Below are 18,786 nucleotides of genomic sequence, written 5' to 3'. Positions count from 1 at the left end.
AAATTAAGTTTTATATAAGCATTTATGTTGGACTATGCAAGGATTTCAAGAACGCTTCAAATTCATCCACTCACAGTCAGTTTAGGAGATGTATGTGAATTACAATTTGATAAACATTTCATCTATGATTTAGTTGTTGATGCATGTTCTAGCACCGCAGGCTAACAGGCAGGTATGCTAGCATCATCGACTATTTCTGCTATCGAGCAAACAGGAGACAATGACAGTGCAGTACGGTGTTGTAAATCCATTTGACCCGATGATACGCCAGTGTATCCTTGTTTCCACATTTATAGTACATCATATCATCCTGTCATGTAAATAGTTGTCAATTTATAAACTTGGAAAACAATGTGCAAATCAACGTCCCATATGGTCTAGCGGTTAGGATTCCTGGTTTTCACCCAGGCGGCCCGGGTTCGACTCCCGGTATGGGAACATCTGTTTTGTCTCCTGAAATAGTTATCACCCCCCAAAATACGTAAATATATATAATATGAAATACACAATATGAAGGTATGATTTAATTATCTCTCACTTCATATTTAGACAATCACAACACTCAGAACAAGCTTCCCTTGAGAACCGCTAGGTGGCTCCTTAACGTGGCTGTTTATGAGCTGATCTGTAGAGACTTCAGGAGTAGTGATGGGAAGTAAAATGGAAAGGTAATTAAGGTGTTAGTATGAAAACATTAAAGAGTAAATACATAAGCTTTAATGCAATTTTGTCAATATCTTTGGGTCAGTGATAAATATCTATTAAAAGGGCTGACAAGAAGCACCAAGATGCTAAGAACAGTATGTTTTCCAGTAATGACAGTAGGAATTGTAACACATTTCTCCAGTTCAGGTGTGCTGGGTCTTTTTTCCTGTGTGCACCAACTTGCTTCTTTTTTTTAGCTGCTTTAACAGTTTAACATTTAAATCAGTGTTCCTCAACCGTTTTACCATCACAACTACACACCCTTTGAAAAAAATATAAAATACAGGCAACCCTGGTTAAGTTCCTGCTGCTCCTTTACCATATATTTTTCCAGAGTTAAGCACACAAGACCAACCTATTCAAAGTTAAACCTGTAAAAATCTGTGTCCAACTGGCAACTCAAAGACAAGGATTCCTCTTAATTCTGTCTACTTAGAAACTCCGCAAGATCTAGCATTGATTATTAATGTGTCAAAATCAGTTAGAATTTAGCATGGGCTTTTGTTGACCCTAAGTTTCAGGCTGATAAGTATTTCCCTCTTCTTTTTAGAGTAAAAATTAACTTTGTTGTAACAATGCTTCTTGGCAATAAATGTTACACCATCAGAAAGCCTGTTCATTTCATTTTCCCTTAAATGGTGCCACGTTTGTAAGGAACATAAATTTGTGGGATGAGAAACAGAGCTGAGTAAGTGGGTCGCACCCTTGAAGAAGTTGCCAAAACTTTCTACCACTGCCAAACTTATTTTGCTGTTGTTACCGACTCTTGTTTAGAACTTCTGGTCTCCACAGGTGTTAATAATCAGGTGTCTGATTGTCAACATTGGAGGCAATCTCCCACAGCAGTGTGTGACCAGGCTGGTGACCAGAAGGAGGAGGTGTCCTAGGCTATTGTGGCTGTATATGGTTCTTCCACATGCTACTGAGGCTCCTGTTTGTTTTATGAAAAAATTGTTATATCTTCAGGAGGTGGCAGAGTAAGCGGTTTAGCACTGGCACAGAAAATCCATTTAAAACCATTTAAATAGAAATAAACAGGCTATAAACAGTGTAAGATTTATTCCCAATAAGCATTGTTACAAAAAAGAAATAATTTACCAAACAAATTATATTACTTTTTGTGGTAGGTTTATATTTTTGTGATTTTACTTTCATTTAGTCTAAAAAAGGAGTCAAAAAACGCATGTTTGAAATTCTAGAGTGATCTAGAGGATTTATTAAACACCACAAAATATTCATCATTGGAATTCAAGTAATTTGCCGAACATAAAACGGCCATTAAACAGCTTCAAATGTAAACATAAATTCATACAAACCACTTAAATACAGTTTCTATATTAACAACTAAGTGCCAAACTTGTAGGAAAGTTCAAATTCGTTTAACGAAATCATCTATGATTGAATATACAAGACCAGACACATACTGCTTTATTCAAACTATCCATATTTATATAAATATAGATGCCCTCTGATGTTTTACTACTCTTAACTGGCAAACTGTGGAAATTCAAGCTAAGCAGCAACCGGTGACTCAAGATAACATTGTTGAAGAAATAATTTTTCCTAATTTTTTCAGACATGCAGCTCACACAAAAAAATCCAGAGAGCTAAATGCCTCCATCTCATCACCTGTCGACCTCTGAGCCACTGCCTGTGATAGAAACTCTTCCAGAAAGTTATCTCTGTTTGGCTCATTCACAAATGAGTTTGACTGTAATGCTGCACCGTTTGCTACGACCCTGCAGTCCAGCTGCTCGGCTCCATCCTGCCCACTGGCGAGCATCTCGAGGAAGCCCGTGCTGTCTGGTGAGAGGTTGCTGGCCGTCGTCGCTGGTGAAAGCAAGTCGGAGAGGAAGTCGTCACAGATGGAGCCGTCGTAGGTGCTGGAGGTGACGGTGTTGGGAGAGCCCAAGTCAGTGCTGTCCGGTCGGAGGCCAGCTCCGCCCTGATGCCCCAACATTTCATTAAGCTTAGCAAGCTTTCTCTTCTTTGCCTTTAGTTTCTTGATCAGCCTGTACCTGAGGGCTTCAGTGGAGGTGAGACCTGGAGGAATCTTTGAAGAATGGCTGCTGTGTTTTCCAGAGGAGGACATTTCCTTTTCTCTAAGAATAGAAAGTGACGTACCAGATGTAACTGTAGTGTTTGAGAGTAAATTGAGGGGTTTTAAAAGGTTTGATTTGTCACAGGGAAGCACAGAGGGTGGAAGGTGACTTGGTGGGATTGAGCTCTTTGAGCCAAATGCTCCGTACATTTCTGCAGCTTTCAGCGGGAGTCCGTCACTCTTCTCTGTTTTTAGCTGCGGTTTGGGGAAGACTCCTCCAGAGATCTGTGGTTTTCTCACAGGGTTTGGTGTGGAGTAAGATTGAGGAGGGGATTTCTTCACTTGTGCTGCAGGGGTGGGTGGAATTTTAGATTTGTGCAGTGGGTGCTGACTGAGGAGGAAAGACCATCGGACGTTCTGATCTAGCGGTGACGGCACTGCAGGACTGTCCTTACCAGTGCACATGGGAGAGGCATCAGTAGAAGAAACAGGGGACACTTGCTGAGTATTTTCCACAGGAGCTGGAGCATCTTCAGGTTTGTTACTGATCACTTTGGGCAGCTCAGATGATGCAGAAACATTCAGGACAGTTTTGGATGAGGTTGACTTTTTTGTGTTTTGTCTTGAGACAGATTTTCCTCTGCCAGCTCCTCTTGTCTTTCTGGCAGGTGGCACAAACGTGGGATCGCTGGACGAGCTGTCTTCAGATGCAGAGGAATCTGGGGGGGCAGAAAGCTCCACATCATGGCTGTGAGAGTTTTCTATATGTACAACAGCAGAGGAACTGTCTGGTGTAGAGTCAAGTATTTCATTATCACTGGGAGTGACCATATTCTGACTTTGTGGTGGACTTTCTGAATCAGGTTTTAATTCCACAAGTGTGAGCGTGATGATGTCATTGTGGCTGAGGCCTTCAAAAGTGTCCAGTAGTGTTGTTGAACCTATCGATGCATCAAGACCTGCTGTGACTGTTGTGTTTTCAGATGCTGAGAGTGCACACACAATGTCCGAGTCCTCATGGGACATGAAAATTGACTGATCTGAAGCTAGAAGTTCATCTGCTTTTAAGTCTTTGTCACATACAGCAGAGTTTGTCTCGTGTTTAGATGGTGGAGATTCAGTAAACGTGCTTGAAGGAGAACAGATGCGAGGCTCCTCATCGTCCTCGGCCTCCCAGAGGACGATGTGCATCTCCCGAGCAGTTACCGGGAGCTTGTGATGAATGTTACAGTCTGGATATTTAAGGTCATCGTACTCCACCCAGGATCCTGCAAGATAAGAGACAAAACAATCAACCAGAAAGAAGCTTTAATTTTCGCATGGATGTATGTTACTTTAGATTCTGGTGCCTCACTACAAAGTTAACTTTGATGCAGCATCTTTAGACCAGTGCAATTAGGTAATAAGACAAAATATCCAAGTAATTACAGGCTTAATGATTAACTGAATGGAAGGATGACAGAATTTTGACGGCTGTCCGTCATTTTGACCGACCGGAATGATGACATGCACACAGACAGATGCATAAACCTTTACCATTTTGCACACATGGACCATCAATGATGTTATTTAATCTACTAGATAATCTTGTAGCCAGTGGGCTCTATCCTTGACTTCGACATCGTAGATTAGTGAAATTGCGTCGGTCTCTGTACTGACAGCACACTGAGAGTCTTCTGGAAGTGTCTTAGTACGTTACAGAGGCAAGTTTTAGATTTAATTTTATTCCGTTTTTAAAATTAATTTACAATAATTTACAAACTACTTTAATCTGATCAGACTAGCTCCCCTGAGACTAATTGATCACATACACCATTATTTTCACAGCCAAACTTTTTACCCATTATTATGAAATTATTCTAATCTGTATGCAACACAAAGCTTTGTTTCTGCAATGATCCTTCAAATAGACATAATCTAATCAAACTTCTGTCTGTGCCCTTCAGAAACCTTCCAATAACAGCTGTGAATGGTGTGAATTGTTTCTTCTATGCCCTGTGCAGTACTTTGCTCAACTGTAACTGTTTTCAACGTAATATATAGATAAATCTAGCTGACTGAATATGTTGGGTTTTATTTGCCTGTATCTAAAATACTTTGAGAGTGATCAATCAAATCAAGTTTAATGCCTTGAATGAATGTACAAACTTGGCCAGCAGAGCTTAATCTAATTGCAGCAGTATTTGACAAATGCAGAACTGTTTACTGTACTAAAACAAAAAAACCTAAATTACTAAAAAAATGCCCAACTTCAACCAAAGTTAAGGACATAAACATTGCTAAACTAAGATGAGTTTTAAATTGATAAAAATAAGAAATAATCCTCCAATGTAACTGAACCTAATTAAGTATTTTAAGAAAATCTAGAGTGTGTTCTAATGTGACACTCAAGTTGTCCAGCAAATTGTGCTGTTGGCAAACCCCGAAGTAGAGCAGCAGTTATATTTCATTTCATGTGACTCTGCAAAGAGCTGCAGAGATTGAAGTTTCACTATTTTGAATTAACTTATTTCCAAGAAATTGTTTTTCACATTTTCCTTTGTTCCTTCTAATTTTTTTTTTGTGCATCTCTCTTCTTCTGTTTCTTTTTATCTTAATGTCTTTTTGATTTTATTCTGATATTAAGTCAAATTATAATATGGTGAGGTTTAATTTTAAGCCTTTTGGGTTACTACTGGAAGATGTATTAATGTCACAACAAATTGTATATCTCATTTCCAAATACACACAAAAAAGAGCCCATCTCATAAACCTACCGTCAGGGTTTCGAGTCCAGGTGACAAAGTGCTTCAGTTGCTGTTCGTACTGTATGACGGTGGTGACTGAGTAGCGTTTGCCCTTAAAGGTGAAGGTGTAGACTCTGACATCGTTGTCAGGAAGGCCCTCTACAAAGTGCAGCAAGAATACTGGAGGCAAACTATACAAAAAACAGAGGTAGAGTACTGTTAGATGAAAGCAGTTGAAATGGTGTAGGTTTAATTTTAACTTAAATATCTCACTGCATCAGAAATTCTGCATTTTCTTGTTCAATCAAAGCTTATAGTGTGTATTAGTGTGGTCAATAAAATAGGGAAAAAACAACCATTTTCAATAGTTTCAGGGTAAATCTTCAATCTGCTGTAAGTGCTCAAAAAGACCTAAAGTGACTATTTCATAGCACAAGAGAATGAGAGTATCCTCAAACTAAAGAGGTTCAAAACATTAAACTTATATCATTTTGGTCTCATCATTCCATATCAGAAAACAATGACTTGATAAAGACATGTCTTAAGCAAGGTGCCATTCAAAATTCAAGACTTCTCACAAGTACAAGTAAGACTTTTAAGACTCTTCAACAATCCACAGGAACCCTGCAAGGAACTTTAGAGCTTCTTAAACCAACCTGGAGGTAAAATTGTGAATATAAACTGTTTTTTCAGCAGAGTTTTATTCTAAAGCTAAATTCTATTCTAAAACAATTATATGATTGAATAATATATCAGACAACTGTTTTGTCATGGATAATCTGCAAACTACAAGGAAGCCACTTTACTGTTATATAATCATTAATTATTCACCAGCTTGTATTGTTTGTTGAAAGGACTTCCTTTGTTGACAAAGTAATTAATTTACTCTCTGTGCCTCTAGAACTCAAGTATTAATAGTCCTAAGTTGAGTTCTAATTAGTTTGCAAATGTTTGTCCATTTATGAGCAAATACTGACAAACATTGAGTTTGGTTTATAAACTGGTCAATATGCTGCACCTACATGTTTATGAATCCTCTTCAGAAACACATGCAAAGTTCCATAACAACTAGTCATCATAATATGTCTGTCTGCTTGTATTTATAAATAAAATAAAAATAAACAGAGCTTTTGTTTTTATTCTCACCTCTCCATTAACATTGTCCTTCTCTGATCCTTCTTGCCACACACATTACACGGGGCGGAGTGGACGGCGTGAAGAGGATGCCAATCAGATAAGATTTTTGTGAAGGTAGGAAGAGTCTTCATGACTCTGGAAAGAAAGACATTTAGGATTCAAACATACAAATATGAGCATTTTCATTCAAAAACACATGCCTACCCACAGCCACACAGTAAATAAACTTATGCTGATATCCACACCAAACTACCAACCACCTTCTACTGTTGTTGCACCTCCAAATCCCCACCCCCACAAACTTTAACTGTAAAACAGGCTACTTACACCCATCCTCCAAAATAAATCAGCTGAGGTTACAAAAAATATGATACAACATAAACTAATTTAACACAGTCAAATACAAGACATATTTATTCCCCTCTATTATTGTCCATCTACACCATCAAACAACTCATTAAATCAAACTTCCCACAAAATACTGGAATAATGAATAATAATGAATATAAATAATGAATGAATATTTGAAATGAATAATGAAATAAACTCACTGTTTCTGTAGTCATTTTAATATGTTCTGTACAAGTTTAAAGAGTGCTATTGAATGACTGTGAGAAAGCTAAGCCAGAAAAGTTCAGATTTGAAAACTTCATCATCACATCTAAACTTTAACTATAAATAAATAAAAGACTAACAAAGGTATGCTGAAGTCTCACAATCATGAATGTTATGTATAACTTTATCAATTAACAAGCCATAAACCTTTATTTCTTTGGCTTCTTGGAGGAAATTCTTAAAATATTTTGTGTTAGCCAGATAGTTGACATTTGAACAACACCTGGCATGTTGTGAAGAAATGACTAAATCCACCTGTTATCTAGTAACTGTCGCTCCATGTTTGGTGTGAGATTCAGAGAGAGGCAACAAGCAGATAGCACGATGAGACGTTTCATTTCTGAAATTGCAGATTCTGGGTTCACATCAGTAATTGGTAGGCTGGAACTCTAAATCGAGTTAAAATCAAGTATTTTCAAGAAGAGGAGTTGAATTCTGGCGCGTTCCTTACTAACCTTCTGGCTTTTTTTCAACTTTGTATGCACAGTTTTTATGGTAAAAACTTTAATTAACAGTGTAAGAGCTTAACAGCAAGCAGCACTATCAATTCTCCCAGTATTATCATCATTTTTTAATGTTGGTAATGTCAATATTAAATTTGTGGTTAGAACTGGTTGGTTATCATTATTTTAATTTTCCTGCTCATGTTGGATTCTCACAATTTTTATTGAAGCTGTAAGCCAAACAGCTTGGTCTTAAAGATTTTGGACAGCGATACAATTTCTATAAAAAACATTTTGCTTCTATTTGCCACCACAATGGATTTGAAATAAAACAATCCAGATGTGACTGAAGTGTGGACTTTCAGCTTTAATACAAGGGGTGTTATAAAAATCTGGCATTTATCATGTAGACATTAGTGCAGCTGTTTCATTAAGACTACCTTAATTATCAGGGGCTAAAAAGTATTTGGACATTTGAGTTAAGTAAATCAGTTCTGAGTGGGTTCACTCTGAGTTCAGTGTTCGCAACACGACCATGAAAAGCCATCATCAACGGAGCCCTGATACAATAATTCACCATGGTAACAGGTGACAACAAAAGGTCCACATACTTAACCTTCTCAAACTATAAATCCTCTGTGCCATTTACTTATTTTTTTTTTAAAGATTTGAAAACACATCTAGTGTGTGGCCAGCCTAAATCAGCTGTTAAGTATACTAAATACAAGCATTTAAGTGTTAGGAGACAACAGATAAAAATTTGCCCCGACATCTGTTCATGCCACCTTTATTTGCAGATGGCTGATATTTGTCAAAAGGGATGATATTGGCTGTTACTAATGTTAAACACATGCATCTGTGGGTCCCTAGTTCTAACCTTTGATGTGAAAAAAGCTCATTTATCATGCTACTTCCAGTGATCAAAACAGCCAATCACTTCTGGTACTTCTGTGCTGGCTATATAACTCGACTTCTTTGCAAAAAAATCTGCTTACAATCCAAATTTAATGAACTGAAAGTTTTACACCATTACTACAACCACTCTCATGAGGTCAAATATCTTCAGGATTAAATTCATTTGTGTGTCTCCTTTTCTCCAGTTGCTGTAGTGCACCATGGATCTTGATTCAGTATCATGACTTTTAGCACATCTTTAGCTAATTCTGAAAAGAACAAACACTAAGGCGGATCTGGTAAAATGCTTGGTATCCTATCATATTTATATCATTACCTACCTTTCTGTCATGGCAACTTTGCATTCTTTACACTTGAACTCCCAGTGGAAGGTTGTCTGGAAGAGAGGCTCCGCCCATGAGTCTGTGGTAAGCAGAAGCGGCATGGCAAACACAGGCGTTTCCTCGACACCTGAGGAGCAAAACCAAACAAGTCAGAGAATCATCTCAACTAAATTGGAGCTGCACTCTATGAATCCAGATTATTTTCATTTAAATTATTCTTAAAAGGTTCAACCTGCAGATGAAGATGGCTTGAACTGACTGTGTCAGCTCGTTTCTCTATTCCTGCCTTCTTATTTTAAAGTTTTTTTTTTTATTTTTTTTATTTAACCTTTATTTAACCAGGATTTGTTCCCATTGAGATACAAAAATCTCTTTTACAAGGGAGTCCTGGCCAAGACAGCAGCAAAATAAATTTCACATATATGACATTAGAACAGGACATAGAACATAGGTTACATCAATCAACAAATCAGCAGCTTTCAGCAGAAAAACATGCACACAGTGGTCAAATGTTCCCTAATTCTAGTTTTGAAATCTCCTAAACTAACACAACGCTCAAGTTTAAGAAGACCCTGTAACTCTGACCAAGACGATGGAGCAAAAACATTAAAAGCTTTTTGACCAAACACAGAGCGAGTGCGAGGAATCTCATACATGATGAGTACACAAAGAGTTTCAACAACTGAACAAGTTTTTCCACCTCATCAAAATGTAAACATTATTTGATAAGTGCATGTCTAGACTTGTCACTTATCAGACTACAGTCTTTGCTTAAATATCAAGATTTACATCAGCTTGGCTTATAGACGAGCATTCATTACTGAGAACCACAGAGAGCCAAATATCTAAAGTCAGTCTATCAAAGTAAAAGAAAATATTCACAGTAATAGAGCACGTAAGCTGTTGGAAACTTGTGCATGGACATTTAAAGTTATGTCTAAATAATATGATTATTTTTTGCAAAAGCAATTTGCCAAAACAAACCTTTGTTTAGTCACAGGAATCTGTTTGTCAAAAACATGGCATTAGGCTATATTAAATTTAATATTCATGAAGAGAAGGCTTGAGGGGCCCTGTGAGCGCCGTGCTGTGCAGTTTGAAAAGCATTCAGTGAGACAACATTTGCTTGCTCACAGTTGCTTGGTAAGATTTGCAAATTGCATCTGATCTAACACCATTTTGTTATCAGTGTTGGTGGCCTCAGAATACCACTTAAAACATAGAAAGTCTGTCTCGATTGTGTGTGTGCACCTCAACTTGTACATCCTACATCTAGGTATGGAAAGTAGCAAATTACATCACTTTTCAAAACAGCAGTTGTACACAGCAAAACTGGAGTGTTTATACCTCAGATTTGAACATTTCAGCATTAATTTAACTCCCAAAGTGTCATTTCACCTCCATTCTGATGGAAATGCTCTCGAGTGTTGGAATTATTTGACAGTGATAATCAATCAGTGTTGGTTCAACTCTGTAAGGAGTCAAACAATCTAATCTCAACATTTCCCATCATACCCTTGGTCAGAGTGATTAGATTTGTTTTATGTGTGTTTACAGGTACATCTAAAAAAATTAGAATATCATGAAAAAGCTCAATACTTTTTGTCACTCATTTCGGAAAGTGAAACCCATATATTTTATAGACTCATTACACATGGAGTGAAATATTTCAAGCCTTCATTTCTTGAAATTTTGATTTTAGCATACATATAATTAAAACCCAAAATTCAGTGTCTCAGAAAATTAGAATATTACATAAGATCAATAAAAAAGGATATTTTAAACAGAAATTTCAGGCTTCTGAAAAGTATGTTCATTTCTATGCACGCAATACTTGGTTGGACCTCCTTTTGCATGAACTACTGCATCAATGCAGCGTGGCATGGAGGCAATCAGCCTGTGGCACTGCTCAGGTGCAATGGAAGCCCAGGTTGCTTTGATAGCGGCCTTCAGGCCATCTGCATTGTTGGGTCTGGTGTCTCATCTTCCTCTTGACAATACCCCATAGATTCTCTATGGGGTTCAGGTCAGGCCAGTTTGCTGGCCAATCAAGCACACTAACACCATGGTCATTTAACCAGCTTTTGGTACCTTTGGCAGTGCATGCAGGTGCCAAATCCTGCTGTAAAATGTAATCAGCATCTCCATAAAGATTGTCAGCAGATGGAATCATGAAATGCTCTAAAATGTCCTGGTAGATGGCTGTGTTGTCTGTGGACTTGAGAAAACACAGTGGACCAACACCAGCAGATGCCATGGCAGCCCAAATCATCACTGACTCTGGAAACTTCACACTGGACTTCAAGCAATGTGGTTTTTGTGACTCTCCACTCTTCCTCCAGACTCTGGGACCTTGATTTCCAAATGACATGCAAAATGTGCTCTGATATGAAAAGAGGAATTTAGACCACTGAGCAACAGTCCAGGCCCTTTTCTCCACAGCCCAGGTAAGATGCTTCTGACGTTGTCTCTGGTTCAGGGGTGGCTTGACACAAGGAATGCCACATTTGTAGCCCATGTCTAGGATTCGTCTGTGCGTAGTGGCTCTTGATACGCTGACTCCAAACTCTTGAATGGATTTTGCTTGACAGTCCTCTCAAGGCTGTGGTTATCCCTTATGCTGGTGCACCTTTTCCTACCATACTTTTTCCTTCCACTCAACTTTCTATGAATATGCTCGGATACAGCTCTCTGTGAACAACCAGCTTCTTTAGCAATGACCTTTTCTGTCTCACCCTCCTTGTGGAGGGTGTCAATGACTTTCTTCTGGACATCTGTCAAGTCTGCAGTCTTCCCCATGATTGTGTAGCCTACTGACCCAGACTGAGAGGCCGTCTAAAGGCTCAGGAAACCTTTGCAGGTGTTCTGAGTTAATTAGCTGATTAGGGTGTAACACCATGACTTTCCAATATTGAACTTTTTCACAATATTCTAATTTTCTGAGACACTGAATTTTATTTTTATTATCTGTAAGCCATAATCATCAACACTTCAAGAAATAAAGGCTTGAAATATTTCACTCATGAGTCTATATAATACATGGGTTTCACTTTCTAAAATGAGTGACACAATTTTGTCAGTTTTTAGAGATGTACCTGTAGTTGTGTTTGGATGCTGTGCAGTGATCCCTGCTGGGGTTCTTTTGCTCATATTTCTGATGAATTGTTTTTGTTTTTGATGTGGGGCACATTTGCACCATGAGTGAAGTTATCAACTCAGTGTTCCTGTCTGTGACTTATGGTGATCCAAAATGACACTTTAGTGTGAAATTTAACTCCATATAAGAGTTTAATTAACATTTTCAATTCTGTTGGGTATTTTACTTCAGGTAAAGTCACACCTCTGTAATGAACAACCTGGTTGGAGATCTATTCTCTTGTTGTTCTTACCAATAAGGAAAAATCCTATATTACTGTACGACTCCTTAGTACTTAAAACAATCTTTAAATCAAATATGTTTTACTTGAGTAGACATATAGACCATTACTTTTACTTATGTAAATGTTAACCAAAGTAACTGGGCTTTTGTTTAAGTACAATCGATGTGAACTTTTTCCATCTCTGCCTACATCAAGTAAACATAATTTAGACCCAAGGCTGCATGAAAAATACCTTGTAAAGTATTGTTTGAAAACAATTTCCCCCCAAAAAACAGAAGTTTTTATGAAAAAAGGTCTGTAGCAGACATTGGCATGAAAGCAAAAACATTTGAAAGGTCAAAGACTTTACTTCAACTGTAAATAACCATTGCTACTTTTTAAAATCACTGCTATCAAATTAAAATCATACCTCTCGTCCTCCTCTTTGAACATGTCCTTTATCCATGGGGCCTTAGCTGTGGCATGATATGGGCCATTGCCTAAACATTGTTGTTCTCGTCTGATTCATTATTGATATAGTCTGAAATACTGCTATTGTCAGCTTCAGTCACTCTTCGCTTAAGTTATCAGCAATTAACAAACTTTAAAAACTTTTCCTCTGTTGTCTCTTACATGTGGAGGCTAAAGAGGCTAAAACATAACATTTCTTATGCCACCAGTTCTTCAGTCACACGTCTTAAATCAGTTTATCCAAAATGTGCAGATGTTGCATCTGATCTTAAGGGTGTATACATGAAAATATTGCATCAGGTCTAAATGGTTTAAGGTGCACATCTGAGTAGAAGGCAAGGGATGAACAATTAACCCTGTGTTGCATCCATAAAATATAATCAAAATGTAGTTTAATAAGGACATTTTTGCATGGAAATGAACCGTAAGCTTAACATAAATCAATTTAAATCATGTGTAGAATACATTTGGGGTGAACGTTTCATCAAATAATACTATCAACACTTTTGTCTGCCTCTACGCTGAATCACTACAGTGTCTATTTGTTGTTCCAACACGTGAAAACACGCATCAAAAGTTTAAACTTTATTTACTACTAAGTACGGCTGGTTAATGGAAACCAACAGTAGCTAGGATTGCATAAATAATTTACAATTTTCACTTTCAGTTCCTATAAAGTAACAGGTGCAGGGTGTGTCCTCAGTGCCTGAGCTTACCCAGTTTGCATTGCAGCTTTGGCTGCAGAAGTTTGAAGATCGACATCCTGAGAGTTTGTAGGTCTTCCTCAGCTTTTTGCAGCACATGATGAGGAACCCTCACAATGCCATCTAGTCAGAGGTTAGAGTCAGATAAGTTTAGTGCACATGAAAACAATAGATTAAAATATGAAAATAAAATGATCATATATTGGTGGGGTAAAATAAATACTCTTCAGTTGCTGTGAATATTTATAATGACAGCACTGCACATACAGATGCACATAAGACATAACTCTAACATATGTTTATGTCATGGATAGACGAAAAGGATATTTATGTGAATTCAGTACAACTTTTTGACTGTTTCTTGTTTTGATTCAGCAGATCAGACTACCTTCATATTTTCAAGCACATTTTAAATGTTTTAAAATGTACTTAAAAGTGACTGGAGTGAATAAACTGCTTCAGAAGCTAGCAATTGTATTAACCACAAATCAGGGCTTTCTGTGATGCTGCATGTATAAATAACACTTTTTAGCGTCCAACAGACAACGGACTAATTAAATGTAACAACTGCTATCACAAACAGGCTATTAGGTAAATGCCAATTGAATGAGAGAATTATCTCCATTTTCTTAAGTAGGAAACGCTATTGTTTACATCTGGGTTCAAAAGAACCGTTTTGGTTATAATTCAGAAGTTTGAAACACTGAAAATGTCACATTATCTTAAAGATATGTCTCTTCTTTGGTTGCTTAGTCTTCTGTTAATTTTTGATAATTTTGTTCATGCGTTGCTTTTCATTTTCATTTAGAAGAACCTCTTTGCTTGAAAACGGGGTGAACAGCCTTATTCCTCACAGTGGAGCTGTTCTTCTGACAACTGCAGCAGAATTTGAATCAGAATTTTTACTGGAGAATACATACAGTACTTCAAAGTAAAACAGCTGAATAAAATCCAATTAATCAATTACAGCAAACAAAAGAGTGACAGGCACATAAAGATTATCGGTATGGTTGGCTTAGTTTTGATTTATGTGATTAATCAGTTCAAGATAAGTCAAGTGTTTTTTACAAAAAAACATATTTAATCAGGGACAAAATTTTATAGTACAAACTCCCTGCTGATTGGAGGCACAGTACTACCAAATTCAAAGGCATCACATGGTAAAAAAAAACAACAAAAACAAAACTTACCACCTGCTCCCTGGTTTATTGAGTAAATGACCTGTTTCACTCACCTTTGCAGGTTCTGTGATGAGCTTGGACAGAAGCACAAATGTCTTCATATTTTCGCAGCAGCCTGCAAACAGAAGATTCCTTGGGCCCATCTTTAGCTGTAAACTTTCTCAGGATCTTGCAGTTTACCAAAGCAACAAGCAGAGAGTCTAGCCAACACAGGTTATCGCTATTCTTCCAGAAAAGCTGACTGGGAGCAGCTACAAGCTCATCTGCCTCTGTTAGACCGATATCTGCCTCTGACTTAACGCCTTGTATGTCCTTACACGTGGTCTTGTCTGCAGTCTGTGATTTCTGTCTCGTCCTTTCTACCAGCTCACTGTGCTGAGGCGATGGAGTATTGATTTTGGTTGAATGAATGTCCTGATGTATGAAAAGGCACTCACTGGAGTCCAAAATGCAGCGCCTGTTTGGTGTCTCAGGAGGATTCTTCACCTGCCTAAAGTTGTCTTTCTCCTCTGTCTCACACTCGTCCACTTCATTGATAAACAAGGCATCTGATGAGCTCTGCAGCTGTCCAGCTGAGGTTGAGCATGGAGAAACAAAACCATTCGTATAAGTAGCATTCTCTGGCTCCTTATCTTTGACATCTTTTTCTTGTGATTCTTGTGATCCATTTGGTATTCCACTGTCCGTCTTTGGTGCTGCATGTTGGCCATTACAAACAGCGTTTACAGAAACAGGCTCCAATTGACTGGTAAGTGTGCCTGTAAGACTTTGTCTGTCCTGATCACTTGGTCGCAGACGTTTGTTTTCCGGTTTTTCTTCTTCCAGTGCCACAGCATTTCTTTTTTTGCTCCCAACAGGAGGCTTCACAGGAACCAAGCTGGCCAAAACATCCTCCAAAGACCGGCTGACCAAGGGGAAAAGGCACTGTGTGGAAATGGATAGAGAATAGTTAGCATGGCAAAACAGCACTGTTTTTGCCAGAACTGTGTTTATGCATGTGAAGGCCATAGTGGAGCTCACCTGTGGGTTTGTGCAGAGTGTGACTGACTCCTGTAAGTTGATGCGGTACGAGCGCAGAGCATAGTTCAAGCCCTTTGAGGTACACCAGGGACAAACCTCTAGAGAGGCAGCTCTTTCTTGAACCTTTAGAAAAAAACAATGAGGAAATAGGTGTAAAAAAGGACAAAGACCTTTACAAACTCAACATTAATTCAGCGTTTTAATTTTCATTTAAAGACATTACTCAGTTTCAGAAAAGATGCATAACTGGACAAAACCTGGATACATTTTAGAGATTCAAGATTTTAAAATTTAAGACCACCTCCATTCACTGATTTCTTTAACAACTCGCTACCACATCTGGTTAATAAATTATATTCTATATTAGTTACATTGTTTCTGTCGCATTTAAAACACGCTGTATTCATGCTTTATAAGAATGAAAAATGAAAAAATAAGATTGCACGAATTATTATACTAAGATGAAGGATCCTGAGGAACTGTGATAGTAATGGTCGAGGTATTTTTCCAAAGGTTTTTCTAAAAACAAAGTGAGGTTAAGTCAGGCCTAATGGCACGTGTTAATTGCAATCAGTAGGCATCAAGGACATGAACATGCTGTCTTTAGAACTGTTTTAACAAAAGCATATTTTATATGTGTGTTTAAGTGTAAAATCAAACAGTACAAGGAAAAAAAACCCAAAGACATCATTTTAAGTATCAACCATAAACTTTCGCCTTTTACCATCAAAGATTTCCGTTTTTGTTTTCTTGTTTAATTTAGATTGGTACTGCCAATTTACAGTATTTTTTTCAATTTCAATTCAGCTTTGCGCAAGTGACACTGCAAGAGGAAAACAAGAGCTCTACTGACTTTTCCCAAATACCCCGCCAGTGGTGAGGCAAAAGCCTCCAAACCAGTGTCTTCATCAGTCATGGGCAAACCACAGATGCTCCTCTGGTCCATTGCTGTCCGGAGCCATTCAGAAACTATTACCATGTCACTGCAACCCGGCTCACCTCTGAGGAAGCTGAAGGAAACAAATACAACACAGGATACGTTACTTAATGCAGGGGTGTTATGAAGGCAATAGTTGTGAACTCCTCTTTAGAGCTGACACTTATAGTAACATATATAAACACTACATTCTGGTAAGGAGGACAAATTTCAACCAAGACTTTTTGCATTACATACATCAATCTGTACGGTAGGGCTAGGACAAAATACTGATACAGCAATACATCATCATCCTGTCTCAAATGATACAATTATTTTGCCTACAGTGATGTGGTGCACTATGTGCAGGTCATGTGCCATATTGATGGAGGTGCAAACAAACTGCAGCACCTCTATTCACTTAGCTGAAAACATCTGGATCACACTGCAATGTCACGAAATTCTGGGCACATCCTGGGTGTGACGCAGGTAACTGGGACAATTACCACTTTGAAGACAGAACTTCCAGATATTCATTTTCCAATTTCCTGAGCCATGAAAAGGAAAATGTGACACAAACAATGAAGGCAAAGACTAGTTCACTGAAACGCTCTCGCCCAGAACAAGCCTTTAAGATGTCTTTCCATGACTCAGGGACTTTAAAAACAACTATTTGGGGTTCCTGACTTAATATTCCACATAGTAGTAGTTGTGGTGGGTCACTGTATAACACAGCTTCACCAAATTTGTGCAGAAACGGCTGTCTAATCCATATCCCTCAATCAAATTAAACCAGTCCTGGTTTATTTGCACCTCCAGCAAATGACCACGCCCCTAAATACCCACGTGTGAGTGGAAGAACTGTTTCACAGGAGCAAAATACCATTACTCTTTATTTCTTTTATTTGTTCATTTTAAGTAAGGCACTCTAAACAGATCTTGCTAGTAATTTGACTCACTGTGTCACTACCTCAGAACTCCTCACTGTGGCACCTATGAAATTAATGAACATAAGAAACAGTAGTAAATAAGCTGAAGACGTTAACAGCAAAATAAAAGAATATGACAATAGGACAGGGATGAAAAGGTGTTAAAGGATGACGCATGATGAGATGAGACTTTAACCAAATCGCATCAATCCTGCAACCTAACGTTTGGTTTTTCTGGTGTTTAGATACTGTGATGTATAATGGCATTATCTTGCAATTCAGCGGTTATTGCAGAAAACACTATCTCAAATGGGTCTTTCAATACTGGTCTTATAATGATCGGAGGACGCAAAATGTTACTCTTGTTTCTTAACCTCAACGCAGCTCATAAGCAAAACACATGTTAACAGGCACACGGTGGGACCCCTGGGCAAGCAGCAGCTTTAATAGCTCCCAGCCGGTCCAGGAAGGCTTAAACTCTGAGTTAGATCTGCCTGAGAAAACAGACTATTATTGAGACTTATCATCTTAAACAATCACACAAATTCAGAAAATGGCATGTATCACAAAGCGGCCTAACAGGGGCACATTGCCACATTTGCTCCATCACAGGGGTATAGTTTGCATTTAATTGAAGTTATAAACAGTATAATAAAATTCACAGTCCACAGTACCACGTTGTGCTACTCTACTGAAATTTACTTTGAGAAAACTGACAGGTAAGAGCAAAAGAAACAGTTTTAAGACACATCTTTGATAACAAATACTGTATGCATGCTAGCTATATTTGCCTTAAAATAAAAATTATCTGAGTTGAAAGTGATGAATAACACCATTCAGCATTAGCTGGACAACGTTATGGTATTATCTAAAAAAAATTACACCAAAATTATTGTTTTTTTTAACCCAATTCAAAGACGTACATGAACTGACTGTACTATCCACCGGTGCACCTGGCGACGAGCATGCTAACATATTAGCAAAAAATTGGCCATTCGTTTGGTCACTACTAAATCTTTTTTCAAAATTTTTTGATGAAAAAATATATACTTACCGTTAACAAATTCAATTCCATATATGAGCACAATGTTTTTAGGTTGAATCCATTCAAAAAGGTTGTATTTTTTAAGTCATGTCTGCGGCGAGAACATGTGCATCCCTTTGCCTGTTCGTGCTGGAAACGTTGGTTTTCCGCTCACCGGTCAGGGTGTAGCAGCCTCTGTCTTCCCCCATCTAAGACACGAAGGTTCCGCGTGCCCCCACATGGTAGCTCAAATGAACTGCAGAAGCTTGTGTATCTT

General features: G+C 38.0%; 1 protein-coding gene and 1 non-coding gene across 3 annotated transcripts; one reads left to right on the top strand and one right to left on the bottom strand.

The window, feature by feature from the left end:
- The first annotated feature begins 366 nt into the window (after positions 1-366).
- trnae-uuc lies at positions 367-438 on the top strand. The gene has a single exon. It is a non-coding gene; the product is annotated as a tRNA-Glu (tRNA).
- Positions 439-1,887: 1,449 nt separating this feature from the next.
- uspl1 (ubiquitin specific peptidase like 1) lies at positions 1,888-18,698 on the bottom strand. Of its 2 annotated transcripts, XM_041801170.1 has the most exons (10): positions 18,540-18,697; positions 17,516-17,549; positions 16,494-16,650; positions 15,641-15,763; positions 14,674-15,544; positions 13,452-13,562; positions 8,903-9,032; positions 6,619-6,744; positions 5,503-5,663; positions 1,888-4,014 (listed from the first exon to the last, which is right to left on the bottom strand). In XM_041801170.1, exons 3-10 carry the CDS (start codon positions 16,617-16,619, stop codon positions 2,291-2,293), a joined length of 3,372 nt encoding a protein of 1,123 aa, XP_041657104.1. In that variant the 5' UTR covers positions 16,620-16,650; positions 17,516-17,549; positions 18,540-18,697; the 3' UTR covers positions 1,888-2,290. The 2 variants fall into 2 exon arrangements, with proteins under 2 accessions (XP_041657104.1, XP_041657105.1); XM_041801171.1 differs by lacking the exon at positions 17,516-17,549 and having other exon boundaries at positions 18,540-18,698.
- Positions 18,699-18,786: the final 88 nt, after the last annotated feature.

Source organism: Cheilinus undulatus, linkage group 12 (genome assembly GCF_018320785.1).
Source record: "Cheilinus undulatus linkage group 12, ASM1832078v1, whole genome shotgun sequence".
Taxonomy (NCBI): Eukaryota; Metazoa; Chordata; class Actinopteri; order Labriformes; family Labridae; genus Cheilinus; species Cheilinus undulatus.
The sequence above is the reverse complement of the archived record's forward strand: the minus strand, read 5'-3'. Positions and strand labels throughout refer to the sequence as shown.